The sequence below is a fragment of the Arachis hypogaea genome, chromosome 4 (assembly GCF_003086295.3).
Source record: "Arachis hypogaea cultivar Tifrunner chromosome 4, arahy.Tifrunner.gnm2.J5K5, whole genome shotgun sequence".
In the NCBI taxonomy this organism is placed as follows: Eukaryota; Viridiplantae; Streptophyta; class Magnoliopsida; order Fabales; family Fabaceae; genus Arachis; species Arachis hypogaea.
In genome coordinates, this window is record NC_092039.1 from 100,896,742 (window position 1) to 100,912,120 (window position 15,379).

Sequence of the window (15,379 nt, forward strand, 5' to 3'; positions counted from 1 at the left end):
GTTAGCTTTTATAAACTACTTTTAAAAAGTAAAAGTTTTACCAAACTAAGTCTAAGTGCAAGTGCATAGATGTGAAATACATTATAATAACTTGGTTGAACTTATTTAAGCATTTAGCTTAGTTGTAAAATTTTTTTGTAAAATTATAAATTAGTTAAAATAAACAAATAAATAAATTTTATTTTGAATTCATAAAATATTCAGTAAATAATAATAATAATCATACATAAATAATATAAAAATATATAACAAATTAAACATAAAATAAAATTTTAAATATAATAGTATATCAGGTATTGCTTTTGAAAAATAGTTCTAAAATCTAATCCAATTTATGCAATTTGTCAAAAATAAAATCTAATTAAATCTAATTAGTATAATTTTGATCAATTTCTAATTGGATTGAATTAGATGAACACTTTAATTTAAACCAGAACCAATTTGAATTTGAAGGGAAGGATTGAGTAGGAAAAACAAAGTTTTGTTGTGATTTTAGGTTTCATTGGGTTATCTAGTTATATTGTTAAGTAATTTTGATACACTTCAGTACTTCACAATGCCAAAATTGAGGCCCTCTTATAGTCATACACCAACAATGAAAGAACACCCTATAAACAAATTGGAATCAAAATTTGAGACTGGATGCCTCTCTTTCAACTGCGTATGTTATGTCACATATATTACTAACTGCAACAAGCATCACTGATCAATGCACCTGCAATTATTGGCAACCCCACTCTTTTCACTCTAGCCCCCAAATGAACAAAAGAAAAAGCACTTTTACAGCACCAAATTGATTTGATCCATGGCGCAGCTAGGACATCATGTGGGATACATATATACTCTGTCTCAGGTCCAAACTCTTCGAACCAAAATGCCTTCGGCCTAAGTTTGTGCGTGCCAAAAGCCTAAAACCTTATGCTGGATTGCTGGGTGGGTAATGTGGGCTAAGGGCAACAGGTTCAATCATTCTATGGAGCAAGTGAGAAAGAGCCAAATACAAATGCTATGTGCCTCTGGCATATTATCTATCTGTCCACTACTTCAGGAATGACGGCTTTGCCCAGATAAACCTGTTGCATCTCATCTCTCCAAATCTGCAAGGACAGCAATTATACACATAGCTTCAACGTAATTTTCTATCCTAATTTGTTTATATAGCACAAAAAGAATCTAGTTTAAAATATTGAATTCACCCATTCATTGAAATCATACCATGTCTCGGAATTCCAACCGTATATGTGGAACATTTGTTTTTTGAATATCATTTCCATCTGGCCCCCTCTTATAGTACTCCTGACCTATCCAATGTGACTGCCACAAGAAAAGCTGATGAATTTCTGTGTATGTGTATATATAAAATATATTTGTATCCATGTATGTATAATTATCATTCTTGTCTCTTCACTATATTCAAGCAATGATTTAAGTGATTATTAAGTTTGTATTTCAACAATATCATCAAAGTATAACATTGAATTAAGTTGGTAGTTCATACTTTGCAGTTATGTAGTATTATCCTCGTTCAGTGAATCATATTCTCTCCTTGAATATAAACAAGGATTCATGTGTCATCCAAATAATGATGTTAAAAGTTTTATAATTCTAAAATACCAAGAATGATATTGAGTATTGGATAATGCTCTCCTAGAAGAGCTCACTGTAAACATATGACACTTCTCACCATCCATACTTAGGCCACAGCAAAGATCTCAGCTTTTTTCACTTATTCACAAGAGTACCAAATTCAAGTTAAGATTACCTTCAATGCATGTGAAAAACCTGATTGATAAACAGAATTGCGGGCAATCTCACACAAATCACATGCACTCAGCTTCCATACCTGTAGAGGAATTGGGTTCTATCAGCAATGCCTGCTCATAGAGAGAGAAAGGGATAGAGAATGAAATATGTAACTTACAGAAGCTGCTATGCTATATTCTTCAACCAATGGTTCCTTTGTCAAGTGAATTTGGAGTGGATCATCGGTAGAAAGTGAAACATTCAATCCCCGTGAGAAGAACATTGGAAAAGGATTTCGATGGTAGTCTAAGAATAGGGAGTTATTGCTGAGAGGAGACATTGCCAGTCCAATCTGATAACAAATATACAATTACCAATTAGTCACTTAAAAAATTTAAATAAACAAAAATCAATTGAAAATTAACCATACTTGAGCTAAATAATATAAATACTGAAGAACAGGAGATTTTCTCAAATTGATTCCATGCGCAATGTTGTGGGCCGTAAGAAAGGTTGCAGCTAGGTGGTCAATATCACCAGCCTGCATCAAACTTGATATATCAGGGACCCATACAACTAACAAGTTTCCAAACAAAAGAAATTACAATCCAATAATTACCTCTCCAGAATGTGGACGGAATTTAATTGTTGTCATTCCCTTTGACTCACGTAGCTGAGAAATATTACATTATGTCAAATTTTGGTGTGTCAAAACAAATTCTAGATACCTATATACTCACTATGATTATTGTTTCTTTCTTTTGTTTTTTAGTTTTTAGTTGGGGGTTTCTGGATGCTCATTACGAATAAAAGCAGAAAATCTTAGTATGGCCATCTAAGGGAATCCATGGATGACTAAGGAAAGAAGAAAGCAACACAATAAATATATATAGTAATGGTTTTGGTACAATATGATCAAGAGGTCTGCAACTTATGCTACATAGTATTTAAAAGAAAAGAGTGTGAACCCTTGTTTACTCTTCTCCTTGTCAACAAAGGGAGTTGATTTCTATTGTGGTGAAGTGAATAGCTAGAACAGCTAATCAAAAATTGACGAAAGTATAAAGTTGTTTAAGAAAAACCATTACAAACCTTGTTTAAGGTGTAAAGATTGGCATAACAGTAATAGGCATAGTATGAAAATGCTGGATTGAATACGTTAGTCCATTGAGCAGGTGTAGGCATGTGTTTTGTTGGCCGTCTTTCAGGTTTGCTTTCATCATCCACCAAATCCAACCCAACAACCTAAACATACATAAACAAAAACTCATAACTGGGCAACGGCTCTATATTGCACAAGAAAAGCACTACAAAACAATAACATGATTGATTAAATATCTGTGTCTAAATCTGTTTTTGTTTTATTTTCTTTATTTAAAATAATTTTTCGGGTGGGCGAGACTTAAAATTACAAAGCAAAGCTAGCACCTAAGGCTTGGTTTGGTAAAGCTTTTCGGAGAGGTGCTTGTGCTTTTCAAAAGCAAGCACTTCGTTTTGCGTTTGGTAAATAAAAAGCTCATGTGCTTATGCTTGCAACTTTTAAAAGTTAGGAGTGCTTTTGAAAGCACCAAAGGAGGAGCTTTTCAAAGTTGAATTGTGCTTATCAAAATTAAAAAGTCTAATATAACCTTGTACATTAATTAATATTCAAATTTAATTCTTACATTAATGTCTATTATAGTATTTTAAATTTTAAAAGTTATTTTACCAAACACACTTGTTGTTTATGCTTATTAAAAGTCATTTTTAATTTAATTTACCAAACACAGATGCTACAACTTTTAAAAAGCTAACTTTTAAAAGCTACCTTTTATAAACTACTTTTGAAAAGTAAAAGTTTTACCAAACTAAGCCTAAGTCAGACTACTATTTAACAATTTAAATTAAATGAAATCTTATCAAACCTGTTTCAAGAAAACATGCAGTTGAGGATGCGAATCAGGGTCCACAGTAACCTCAAAAAGTGGAATAAAGATATTGTCAAGGATGTTCTGGAATGAGGTCACAATTCCCATCTCTTTGTACACGTTGTACAACCTTGGAAGCTGCAAGACAATTTTTTAAAACTACTTAGCTACACTTTACAATCTATTAGCAATAAAGAGAAAAGGGTAAATGTCATAAATAATAGAGACTCCTAAGAGATGTGGCAAAAGAATAATTACAAAAACTGTAAGTATATATCTAAAAACTCCTGAACTAAACAAGAACTACTATGCATAGTAATCAAGGAGTGAAATAAATAAATACCTGGATCAGCCAAACAACATTCTCGCTATACAGTTCATTATTGACTATCCAACTTGCTAGTTGGTCCCACTCACTTTGTTTCCTCCCATATATTGATATTCTGTACTCTGCCATCTGTGAACAATACATGCAAAGCAATAAGCTCGGAATCATTTGGCACCCACTTCAAAGGGAATAAGCATACAGAAATAGAAATCAAGAGATGAAAGATTATAGTAAGTTATAAAAATAAAAAGTAAATTCTATTACCCCTCAAAGCTATAAAATATACGTGAGAATTTTTTTTATCATCAGTTACAAAAAGGTTTTCGACATGAATGAAATACAGCTAGCTATAAGTACAATCCTCATGAACATTTCAACCTATTGTGAGTACAAAATGTGGGGTGGAGGGAAGAACAAAATAAGTGGACATGATTATGGAAGCAAGGGCAAATTTAACACATTAACCTGCATGACTCACCAAAGTAAAACCATGCTGAATCTTAGGGTGTATAAGACAAGAAGCACAAAATTGAAAGACCCAGCACAGAAAATTAGCAGTCTAACATGAATTTTACATTTCGTTAGACTATAATAGAGGAAAACATATAGATGAAGTTAAGAAAATACCTGATATTTACTGGCCGCAAGATCAGCAAACACTTGCTTTGTCACCTCACCAAGGAAACGACCTGTTTGGTGTAACACAAATGACATTATGAAAATGAGTCAGATGATCTTGAAATTATTAGAATTAATGCAAATGAGTTCTGATTCCCAACAACCACCGGTATTCTTTTTCTGATGCTTCTACTACTATACCAATCCACAATCACAGTTGCTTTTGGAAATATAATTCAAAAACTGACTTCAAAGCCTGGCTGCTTATTTCCAATTGAAAATGCAAAGACCACAATAAATATATGAAACTTCCAACTTCAAAGAATTATGAACCTCCTTCAAGAATAACCAGCCCATTTTAATCACAGATACAAATTTCCCAAATAGGAACCCCGTAACTCAATATTTAAAGCAAATTAATGATCCAACTCTGAAGAACACTAAAACGATGTGATGCCTCTGAAGCAATATTTAGTAAAATAAAAAATACAAAAAAGTTTGACACAATTTTGAGATTGTGTTTGTATTTTTTTGTGGTGGTGGTGGTGGGGGGGGGTTGTTCTATTGAGAGAGAGAGAGAGAGAGAGAGAGAGAGAGAGAGAGAGATTCAACTGTCCTCATTAAAAAAATTACCTTGAATGAGATTATCTTGCTTAAGGAATATCTCCCTCAGCCTACTTTGCCCACAAGGATTGTATTTAAGATTAAATTTGTCAAAGCGATGAAATGTGCTCTTGTCTGCATGAACGTCCAAAAGGTCAACATTGAGATCATATCTGCTCAAAAAGCAATTTGAAAATAAAAAATTGTTATTTTAAGATGTAGCCAAGAAAATTCAATTAGAAATTATAATTATGGTATGAATTAGAAAGAAGTTGTTACCCAGTCAAATCCAGACTCTCGAAAACTTCTTTCAATGTGAGATATGTCCCATCTCGAAATATTACAACCTGAATGAAGTTAAAATTATAGAGGTTGTAATGAGTATCCAATCATTGCAATGTATACCAGTTTCCAAGATTATCAGTCACAGTATCCAGAACTGAAAGAGCATAACATAATGCATAGCATATCATATTTTGGTTTTGTAACTTGCAAGCATGAATATCATCTGTACTGGTGCATCTCATGAAATCAATCAATCATTTGCATGTTCTAAGAACTCTTGTAATTTTTGAACAATTGAACTCCATAGTAAACTGAAACCTTTTACATGTAAGGCATTTCATTTTTACACTTACTAAAGAAGCATGCACTAATAAGCAAAACAATTGCCTACATGTGAGTTATCAATTGTCCCACTGCATACTGGTTAAATATACACACACCGACATTTTGATGGTACATACTTATCCAGTACAGCAGCCTAAAAGAAAACCATTCATCTTGAAAATTGAATTCATAACTTTAGCTTAATAATAATAATAATAATAATAATAATAATAATAATAATAATAATAATAATAATATGAGAGAGAGAGAGAGAGAGAGAGAGAGAGAGAGAGAGAGAGAGAGAAGCAATCCATGTAATAATATAAATATATAACATATCAAAATTATCACCTCATCGGGCTCTTTCCTCAGCTTTGATTTTATAAACCTTAAAAGATGTTTCTGATTCATGCAGGCTGAGTGGTGGACATGTGTATCAACTTTCCTGACATTGTAGAAGTCTCGATGTGGAGCACTTTTTTGGGCAAGAAATTCCCTATCCGCATTTAGCATCAAATGCAGATTGAATTTCTGAAATATATATAGAACTGTCAAATATTATTTTTAAATGAAATAAAAGTATAATGCAGTTTATGACTTTAATAAGAAGTTACAGCAACATTGAATGTATTTACTTGTTCTAGAAGATTAAGCCGGTGATGACATAAAGTTCGTATATTCCCTATTGCTATGACTCGAAGTATATGATGGAGGTCGGTGAAAAAAGTAGTTGCATCTGCAACAGGATAAAGCTCTTCTGTTGCTGCATATTATAAGCAAAGTTGCATAAGAATCCAGTTAAAAAGAAGAAACAAATTTCTTTTGAAAAAAGGTCTAAGGATAACACTACAAGAAACTTGGTGTATTACTAATTACTTACAGTCTTTATTTGGATATACATGAATAACCCCATCTTGCATTTCAAAGTAGTGCTGCATTACAAAACAAAATAACATTCATTTAATCACAGAAGATAAAATTGGGATATCTACCTCTTCGATGATGGAAAAGTATAAAATAAACTCATAAAAACTCACATCAGACTTTCCTTCAGGTGCATAAAAGAATGGCTGTGGGTTAGGCTTTGGAGTACTGGGGTCAGATATAACTTCTTTGTCCCATGGAGCAACCGCTTCTTTAAAAACATATCTTTTTCTCATTTCAAGGCACTCTTGAAGAACCACATAGACTTCCACTTCATCAGGTGATGGAGCCTCTAAACCCAATAAAAATATATAAATTATAATTTCGGCAAATGATTTTCAACACTGGCAAATTTGCAAGGCCACCACATGTAGACAGAAGTTAAATCTGTTTTTTTTTTTTCAATAGAAAATGGACTCTGCAGGTTGTAGAAAAACAAATTTAAGGAAAATCATAGAATTAAGAGACAGGAAATATTCATACCAATGGGAGAAACTTTAAGTCGAACAAAAGTTTCTTGCTCTGGCTCTTTCCTGAGAATGTCCGCTGCAATTGGATCAGGTGGAACACCATGCAGGTCACCGGACATACTATGAGAACGGATCATACTTGGTGTTGTGGCAGCTATTTGCATCTTCTCTCCATTAGCATTAACATTATCAGGTAAAGTCTCATATGGGTTTTTAACTTCTGTACCCTGCTCGCACGTTATATAAAATTCAACACTGTATAGCATTTAAATATATTATTATACTTTGCAAAACAATGCATCAGATGGAACAGCAATGGCAAGTTGGCAACATCACAAAATTTATATCATGAAAACAGTTAAAAGGTTCTGCTTATAGAATGCTATATGAATGTAGATTTAAACCTATGAAGAACAACATCACAAGACTTACAACATTTCCATTTGTATGCAGATATGTTGTATCCATTGCAGCATTGTCAGCGGCAATATCATCATCATCTGATCCTTCTACACTTTCAAAGGCGCTGGCACTTGCAACAGGTGACTTGGGAGAAATTGGTCTTAAAATATTTCTCTTTGGGGTACCAGGATGCATGGATTTTGCTGTAAAGTTTTTTCCTTGGTTAATAAAACAAATTAATGATTTGATCAAACATTTCTTGTATTTATGTGGAAATCATGCCAAAAAGAAGGCAGGGCAGAAAGAAAGCACAGTGATAACTATGCTTAAACATAGCATAAAGTTTTGTTGTAGAAAAGGGCATGGCAACATTTTAAAGTAGATTAGATGAAATCCATATTAGCTCAAGGGATCATTTTCTCACCAAAAGCACCTTTCTGATATACTTATACTAGAAACCAGATGCTCCTCACTATTTCAATCAATTTTATACTTTAAAACCCACTTTACTAATAAAGTAATATTCCCACCATTCAATATAGTGGAACATCTTTCCCATTCAATTATTCCATCTCAACCAGACAGCAGAATAAACTCAGAAAACAATTTAGGATTAATTTTCCATTTTTTGGATGATTAAGATTCATTTTCTATCCAAAAGAGGTGAAGATGCCTACAAGAAGTTTGATATTTTAATATTTTTATTCATAGAAAATATTCTTGTTTGCTCTTTTTACTTTTTTTTTTTAAAGGAACTTTTTACTTAGTGCTCCATATTCTCTCCTCTTCAGTAGCTTTTTCTTTAAATTGTTTTTCTATATTTTAAAATTTTTAAATTACCCAGCTTGATCCTCTATCTTCTGAACTTTTCATTCAATCACATATACTATGAACTGGAACAAAACAATGGAGGATAAAAAGAAAAAGATTTAAGAGAAAAAAGAAGGCATATCCATTATCCAATGCCTGTACCATTAATTCAATGGAATCCGAATTTCCAAGCCTTCCAAAGCAAAGATCAAATTTTCGAATTACTAGATTACTACTACAAATAAAAATTCACAAAGATTTACAAAATTTCATAAACCACTAATAGAGTAGCTCCAGAAACTACGGCATCAATTCACATAGCCTTTAACTCCAATCCATGAATCAATGAAAAACACATCATAATTCATAACAGTGACTTCAATTTCATATTTTTAAATTATACAATTTTACTATCAAGCATTTTGATGACAGCCATACCTTCCCGGAGCGATTGCAGCCGCGGCAATCCTGCCGGAATCCCATCGACTGGAGGCAGTCCGTTCCACTTATCCTCACCGTCCATCCCGCCACCGCCGGAGATCGCTCCGACATCCGGCAGCGACAACCCTCGCCGGTAGTAACCTCTCCCCCTCCTCCTGGCGCGGACTCCACCGCCGCCACCATTGACATGCTTCCTTGCATGGTTCGTCAAATCTCCGTCACCGCCGGTATCACCGGCGTCATCGTCGACGGCGCGCGCAAACTCAAGGAGCTGGGAGAGGGTCTTGCGGTGCATGAAGTAGGCAGAGACAGCTACCGCCGAAGCTCCGACGAGAGCGGCAAGAGCGAGGTGGAAGGCATAAGCGTCCATCATCAATCGCTATGATGAATAATATTGTTATAGACAGTGAGAGCGTTGAGAAATAGAGAGATAGATAAACCCTACAAGTGGTGGAAATGGCAGCGAAGAGAAAGAAGAAAGAGAGAAAAGAAAGAGTTATGAGTCAGAGAGAAGTGTGAGGTGAGGTGAGCTGAGCTGAGAGGGGAGAGAGAAGAGATGCTATGTCCGTATTTATAGAAAAGAACACCAGCAAGAACAGTCCAGCCAGGAGGGTATGTCTCCCTCACACCTCTCTCTCTTTAATAATGGAAAGGATGTCAAAAATAAAGGAATAAAATTGAACCAAAATTAATAAAAAAAATCGAATCTAATGATATAAACATTAACTCAATATTATTAGTTAAAAAGATAAAGCATTGACTGATTTAACTAATTCTATATTATTATTATAATATTGAATAAATAAAAATAGTAAATTGTGTTCATTAATTTCACAAATAACAAAAAATACTTCAAAGAAAAATCATAAAGTCTATAAAATCTTTTGAGATTTAGTTAGATAAAATTTTTTGACGAGGTATTTGAATTTTTAAAAAGTACATATATTTTATTTTTAGTCATGCTACACATCCATGTAATTTTATATCCAAATTTATTTAAGCTAACTCAATATCAAAAATACCAACACCATTAAATGAAACGTGAAATACACGCACCCAATACATACGAAACCGCTACTTCATTCGCACTTTATTATGAAAAAGTAAAAAAACGTTCATGCTTCTTTAACACACACAAAAACGCTTCTTCTCTTCGAATCTCTCTCAAAATCACTCAAACTTCACTCACGTTTTCCGCGGAAACCACCACTGAAGAAGAATCGCTAGAAGATTTTGGAAGTAAGAAGCAAAAACGAACCACCACAGCAACTGAGACTGACAAAGGTATGAGAAAAACCAATGTTCATTTTAAATATTGCAATCTCGCGTTTCTCCTAGTTGCATTTTAGGTTTATTGGATAGAGTTTATTCGTTTAGTAGATCGATGTATTTTGATTCCATTTTTACAACGTAACTAGGGCTTGGAATGAAATGTGTTCTTATTTTCATTCAATTCAGTAGAGTTGCTATTTTTGATTCACTTGATTGTTAGTATGTTCATTTGACTTCTTTTGCATGCAAAATACTATTCTTGATGAATGAATGTTTATAACGTTTTATTCAACACATTCATGTTGCTCGGTTCAGTGGAGTTACTCATTTTCATTCACTTAATTGTTAGTGTGTTCAATTGAGCCTTTTTGCATGTAGAAATATTTTTCTTGATCATTGAATGTCTATCACGTTTTATTCAGCATATGAATGGCGTTTGGTTCAATGGAGTTTGTTATTTTCATTCACTTGATTGTTAGTGTGTTCAGTTGAGTTCTTTTGCATTCAAAAATGCTTTTGTTGTTGATTGAATGCTTATCACGTTTTATTCACAACATAAATGGTGTTCAGTTCAGTGGAGTTGGTCATTTTCATTCACTTGATTATTAGTTTATTTAGTTGTTTGCTTTTGTATGAATAAATGATTTTGTTGCTGTTTCAATGTCTATTACGTTTTATTCAACACATGAATGCCGTTCGATTCAGTGGGGTTGGCCATTTTCATTCACTTGATTGTTAGTATGTTCAGTTTGATCATTTTGCATGCATAAATGATTTTCTTGATGATTGAATGTTTATCAATTTTCAGTGGAGTTGATAATTTTAATTCACCTGGTTGTTAGTGTGTTCAGGTAGCTTCTTTTGCATGTAGAATTGATTTTCTAGCTGTTTCATAATTTATCACGTTTTATTCAGTGCATCAAGTGAGTTCGGTTAAGTAGGTTGGGACATTTTCATTCACTTGATTAAGATATACATGCTTGTGCTTGTTGGTGTATTGAGTGAAGTATTGACCAAATTTTTTTGTCCTTATAGAAAAAATGAAGAAGACAATAGTGACAAAGAAGGAGAAGCCGCACTATAACATAAGCACATTAAATATATTTATCCGCTTTGATTCGAATAAAATATATTTTATATTATAAATATATCGTGACATTTTGTTTTGAAACCTTGGAGAAAACTCACGATTGCAAATGTCAACCAAAGGCAATAGCAATAGTGTTCAAGAATTTAAGTCAAAAAAAGAAAGATATAGTTGAAAAAAAGGATTCGGTGCCCTGGCAAATGTCCCGAAAATGAACGTCTCTCACACCCTCTTGAGAGAATTGATTGATTGCTATGATGAATACCATGGATGCCTGAAAATTCTCCATGAAAAAAATATACATAACACCTCGCAAGATATCAGCTGCGCTGGGCATAAACCACGGTGATAATACACTTTTCACTTTCTGTTTATTTTTTGTTCATTGATTTCTTTGATTTCGGTTCATATGGGTACAAAAAATTAAACTCAGCTTTTTTGGCAGATTTATTGCTATTAAAATATTATAGGGAATCATTTTCCTGAAAAGGTTGAGTATGGCAGACTGAATGAGGCAGATAAAGCAATATTTGATAGCCTCAAATGTGTTACGTTGGCTTTTTTGACAAAATCTGTCCTGGATATGAGTGTTGAAGGGAAGAAAAACCGGCAAAAATTCTAAAAGACTTTTGTCATCTTCGTACAGAAGTGCTTCTTGCTGCCAACGACGGTAAGCATGGCCTCCCCGATCCATAAGCCACCTATCTTTCATGTGGACAACATTTGATAGTGGGATTGGGCAAATCATGTGCTCAGCTTCTTGAGGAAGGGAATCAAGAACAAAAAAAGGGAAAGAATAGTCCGTTGACAGCTGTGTTTTTGTTTTGATGCTAATTTTTTTTCCATGAAACCAAGTTCCTTCCCTTGGATGGACCTGATGCTCCCCCACCACCGTGGGTGGCCCACTGGACAAAGAAGATGATGCTCGACCGAATTACTCAAGAAGCAACAGACACAATAGTAAATCAAACAAAAATTTCTCCCTAAAATTTCGTTTAAGATGCTTCTAAAAATACTTTGCTAACTAAATACTTTACTTATTTATTTCTCCTAGTTGCATTTTAAGTTTATTGGATTGAGTTGCTTCATTTAGTAGATCGACTTATTCTGAAATGTGTTCTTAGTTTCTTTCTGTCCAATGGAGTTTCTAATTTTAATTCACTTTATTGTTAGTGTGTTCATTTGAATCCTTGTTCATGTAGGAATATTTTTTTATGATTAATTGTTTATCACGTTTTATTCACCACATGAATGTTGTTCGGTTCAGTTGGGTTTGTAATTTTGATTCACATGATTGTTAGTGTGTTCAGTTGAGTCCTGGTGCATGCAAAAATGTTTTTCTTGATGATATTGAATGTTTATCACGTATTATTCATCACATGAATGATGTTCAGTTCAGTGTTTCTGCTCATTTTGATTCACCTGATTGTTACTGTATTTGCTCATTTTAGATGCTTCTAAAATACTAAGCTAACTAAATAAGTTTGTGTTTTAGGGACTCCTGTATAGAAAGCAAATAAAGGAGGAAAAAACAAAAAGAAAGAAGGTGGAGAAGAAACAAACTTTTTTGAAGGGGAAAGAGAAAGGAAAAGGGAAGAAAGAAGAAAAGAAAATTGTTGATCTGGATAAAAAACAAAAGATTGTTGAGACGGATTCAGAAATAACAAGAGAAACTGAAAGCAGTCCTACGGATTCAAAAAGCAGAAGTAAATCCGAAAACCAATAAGTTTGATGTTCATATTGGTTTTGTTTTACTTGTATTTGGTTAAAATTATTCTTTTGTATTGCAGAGAAGAAGAAATTGAAGAAACAGCAACAAAGAAAAGAAAACCATAGAAGGTGGTTACAAAAGAAAACAAAAAAAGGAAGCTTGTGCCAACGGATTCATAGAGCACAACCCAATCTGAAAGCCAGTAAGTATCGAGTGATGTTCATTTATGTGATTGTATGATATTGAACTGGTTTAGTTTTTCTTTTCTTTGCTGAAATTGTTTATGTATGCTTTTTAAGTAAATTACAAATGTGATATTGTTCAGTGGAATTGGTCAAGTTGATTCATTTGATTGTCAATTGTTCAGTTGAGTCTTTTTGCATGCAGAAATATTTTCTCTTGATAATTAAATGTGTATCATGTTTTATTCAGCACATGAATTGCATTCGATTAAGTGGGCTTTGTAAATTTTGTTCACTTGATTGTTAGTGTCTTCACTTGTCCTTTTGCATGCAGAAATGTTTTTCTTGATGATTGAATATGTATCACGTTTTATTCAGCACATGAATTGCGTTTGGTTCAGTGGTGCTGCTCATTTTCATTCACTTAATTGTTAGTGTCTTCAGTTGGATCCTTTCGCATTAGAAATGTTTTTCTTACTGATATTTGTCTCCAGTATAAATTCAATGTGTTTGTCTATGTTGTAGAGAAAAAGAAATCGAAAAAACACCCATAGTAAAAAGAAAACAACCGGGGAGGGTGGCCTAAAAACAAACCAAATCAGAAAAGCTTGTTATCACAAATTCAGAGAGTAAAATTGAATCTGACAAGGAGTAAGTTTCTGAAATCATATTTTCGGTTATTAATGCTTTCATTTTAGGTTCATTGATACTTATTTTTTGAATTTTTAGAACTGAACAAGAAAAGGATAGTGCTGCAGAAAGAAGAAGACAAGCATTGTAGATGTTAAGAGAAAAGAGATCAAAGAGAAAAAAATGACGGATCTCAGACAGCAAACGTTGCTCCAGATAGGTTTGACTCCATAGAGACATGAAATGATTTCTTTGATACGTAAGATTTGGTTTCTTATATTGAGTTCTTTTTCTTTGTTTGCTAACATTTGCTGGAACCTCTTCCAATTCCTCTGTATTCACTGAGTAATATTTATTTATCTTGCTTAGACTGCCGACTGTAAATCTGGGTAGCGAACCTATCTTAAAGAATCAAGTGAGCTCCACACCGTCTGTGAATGCCCCGGATAATACCAGATAAATTCATTTATTGCAGGCTTTACTTTCGGTTCAGCGGTTCCATAAATGAATTTCATGTGTTTCTAGACCTCTACTTTAATCTTGGTTGCTGATTTTAAATTGGTATCTTTTTTATTAGGAAAAATACCCCAAAAACCCAAGTAAAAGTTTTTCAAAGAAAGAAAATCCATCAAAAAAGCGTTTTAAAACTCCACTAGTGTAAGTTAAAAATATTTATGTTGCTCTTTTAGATTTAGGTAATAAATTTTGTTTGATTAATCACACGGAAATTGTGTTTAAATGTCAGTAGTACTACACCTGATTCTGACCTACAAATAATTGAGGTTCGAGAAGAAACTTGTCCTCAACTTTTGGAAATGTGAGTTTTTCAATGTGCAAACTTCGGTTTCTCAGAACCTATTCTAATTATTCAACATTAACTTCTTCCTTCTTTACATTCCTTAGAGATCCTATTGCGGTGTCTCTTCCAAGTTCTCTTAAGGAATAGTTACTCAAAGATTACTATTTCTATGTCCCTTCTGATAATGAGTAAGTTGCACATAAAATTATTTTTATTAATTTTAATCGTATAGGATAATAATTTAGGGTCATTATTGAACTGTTTTCTATTTAATGCAGCAGCCCTCTGGAAATGCAACAGCAGCCCTACAAAGAAGCACCGCCACGGCAATCGAAACAAGAAGCACCTGTTGATGTGTAAGTTTTACTGCTTGTACAAATCTTAATAATTTTGGTTCACTACATGGTTTAATTATGGTTCAATTACATCCAAAACTGAATTCAATGTGTTCATATTTTTTGGACTCTCTTCTGTTTCTTACAGCTGCCCCGGACGCCAAAAAGCAGGCCATGGAGGAATCTTTCCCGAAAAAGACAGAGCCAAAACCTCCGTTGAATGTGTAAGTTTTAATTGCTATCATTTTTTATAATCTTATATCTTATATATTGCTTTTTCATTGTTCCCTTAAGTTGTAATTAAATTCTTTTTATTAGTTTTAATCTTATAGGATAATAATTATGGGTCGTTATTGAACTCTTTTCTGTTTAATGCAACATCCTTCCCGAAGAACAACAACAACCATGCCAAGAAGCTCTGGCGGCACGACAATTGGAAGAAGAAGCACGACCTGATTTGTAAGTTTTCTGCTTGTTCAAATCTGGATAATTTCGGTTCACTAGTTTG

General features: G+C 33.5%; 1 protein-coding gene across 1 annotated transcript; it reads right to left on the reverse strand.

Moving 5' to 3' along the window:
• Nucleotides 1–479: 479 nt before the first annotated feature.
• On the reverse strand, nucleotides 480–9,573 carry LOC112797058 (AMP deaminase). The gene is made up of 19 exons (XM_025839812.3): nucleotides 8,853–9,573; nucleotides 7,635–7,807; nucleotides 7,216–7,429; nucleotides 6,846–7,024; nucleotides 6,689–6,740; nucleotides 6,444–6,571; nucleotides 6,160–6,339; nucleotides 5,479–5,546; nucleotides 5,230–5,372; nucleotides 4,606–4,667; nucleotides 3,994–4,107; nucleotides 3,648–3,788; nucleotides 2,836–2,988; nucleotides 2,363–2,416; nucleotides 2,174–2,284; nucleotides 1,922–2,095; nucleotides 1,763–1,843; nucleotides 1,216–1,314; nucleotides 480–1,097 (listed from the first exon to the last, which is right to left on the reverse strand). Exons 1-19 carry the CDS (start codon nucleotides 9,226–9,228, stop codon nucleotides 1,029–1,031), a joined length of 2,571 nt encoding a protein of 856 aa, XP_025695597.1. The 5' UTR covers nucleotides 9,229–9,573; the 3' UTR covers nucleotides 480–1,028.
• Between the last annotated feature and the right edge of the window lie 5,806 nt (nucleotides 9,574–15,379).

Excerpts from the sequence above, each read along its gene's own strand:
- LOC112797058 (XM_025839812.3), bottom strand. The coding sequence starts at position 9,228 with ATGATGGACGCTTATGCCTTCCACCTCGCTCTTGCCGCTCTCGTCGGA. Across the intron at positions 6,340-6,443 it reads GGCTTAATCTTCTAGAACAA|AAATTCAATCTGCATTTGAT; the intron begins GTAAATACATTC and ends TATATATTTCAG. Across the intron at positions 4,108-4,605 it reads TTGCGGCCAGTAAATATCAG|ATGGCAGAGTACAGAATATC; the intron begins GTATTTTCTTAA and ends TATTGTTCACAG.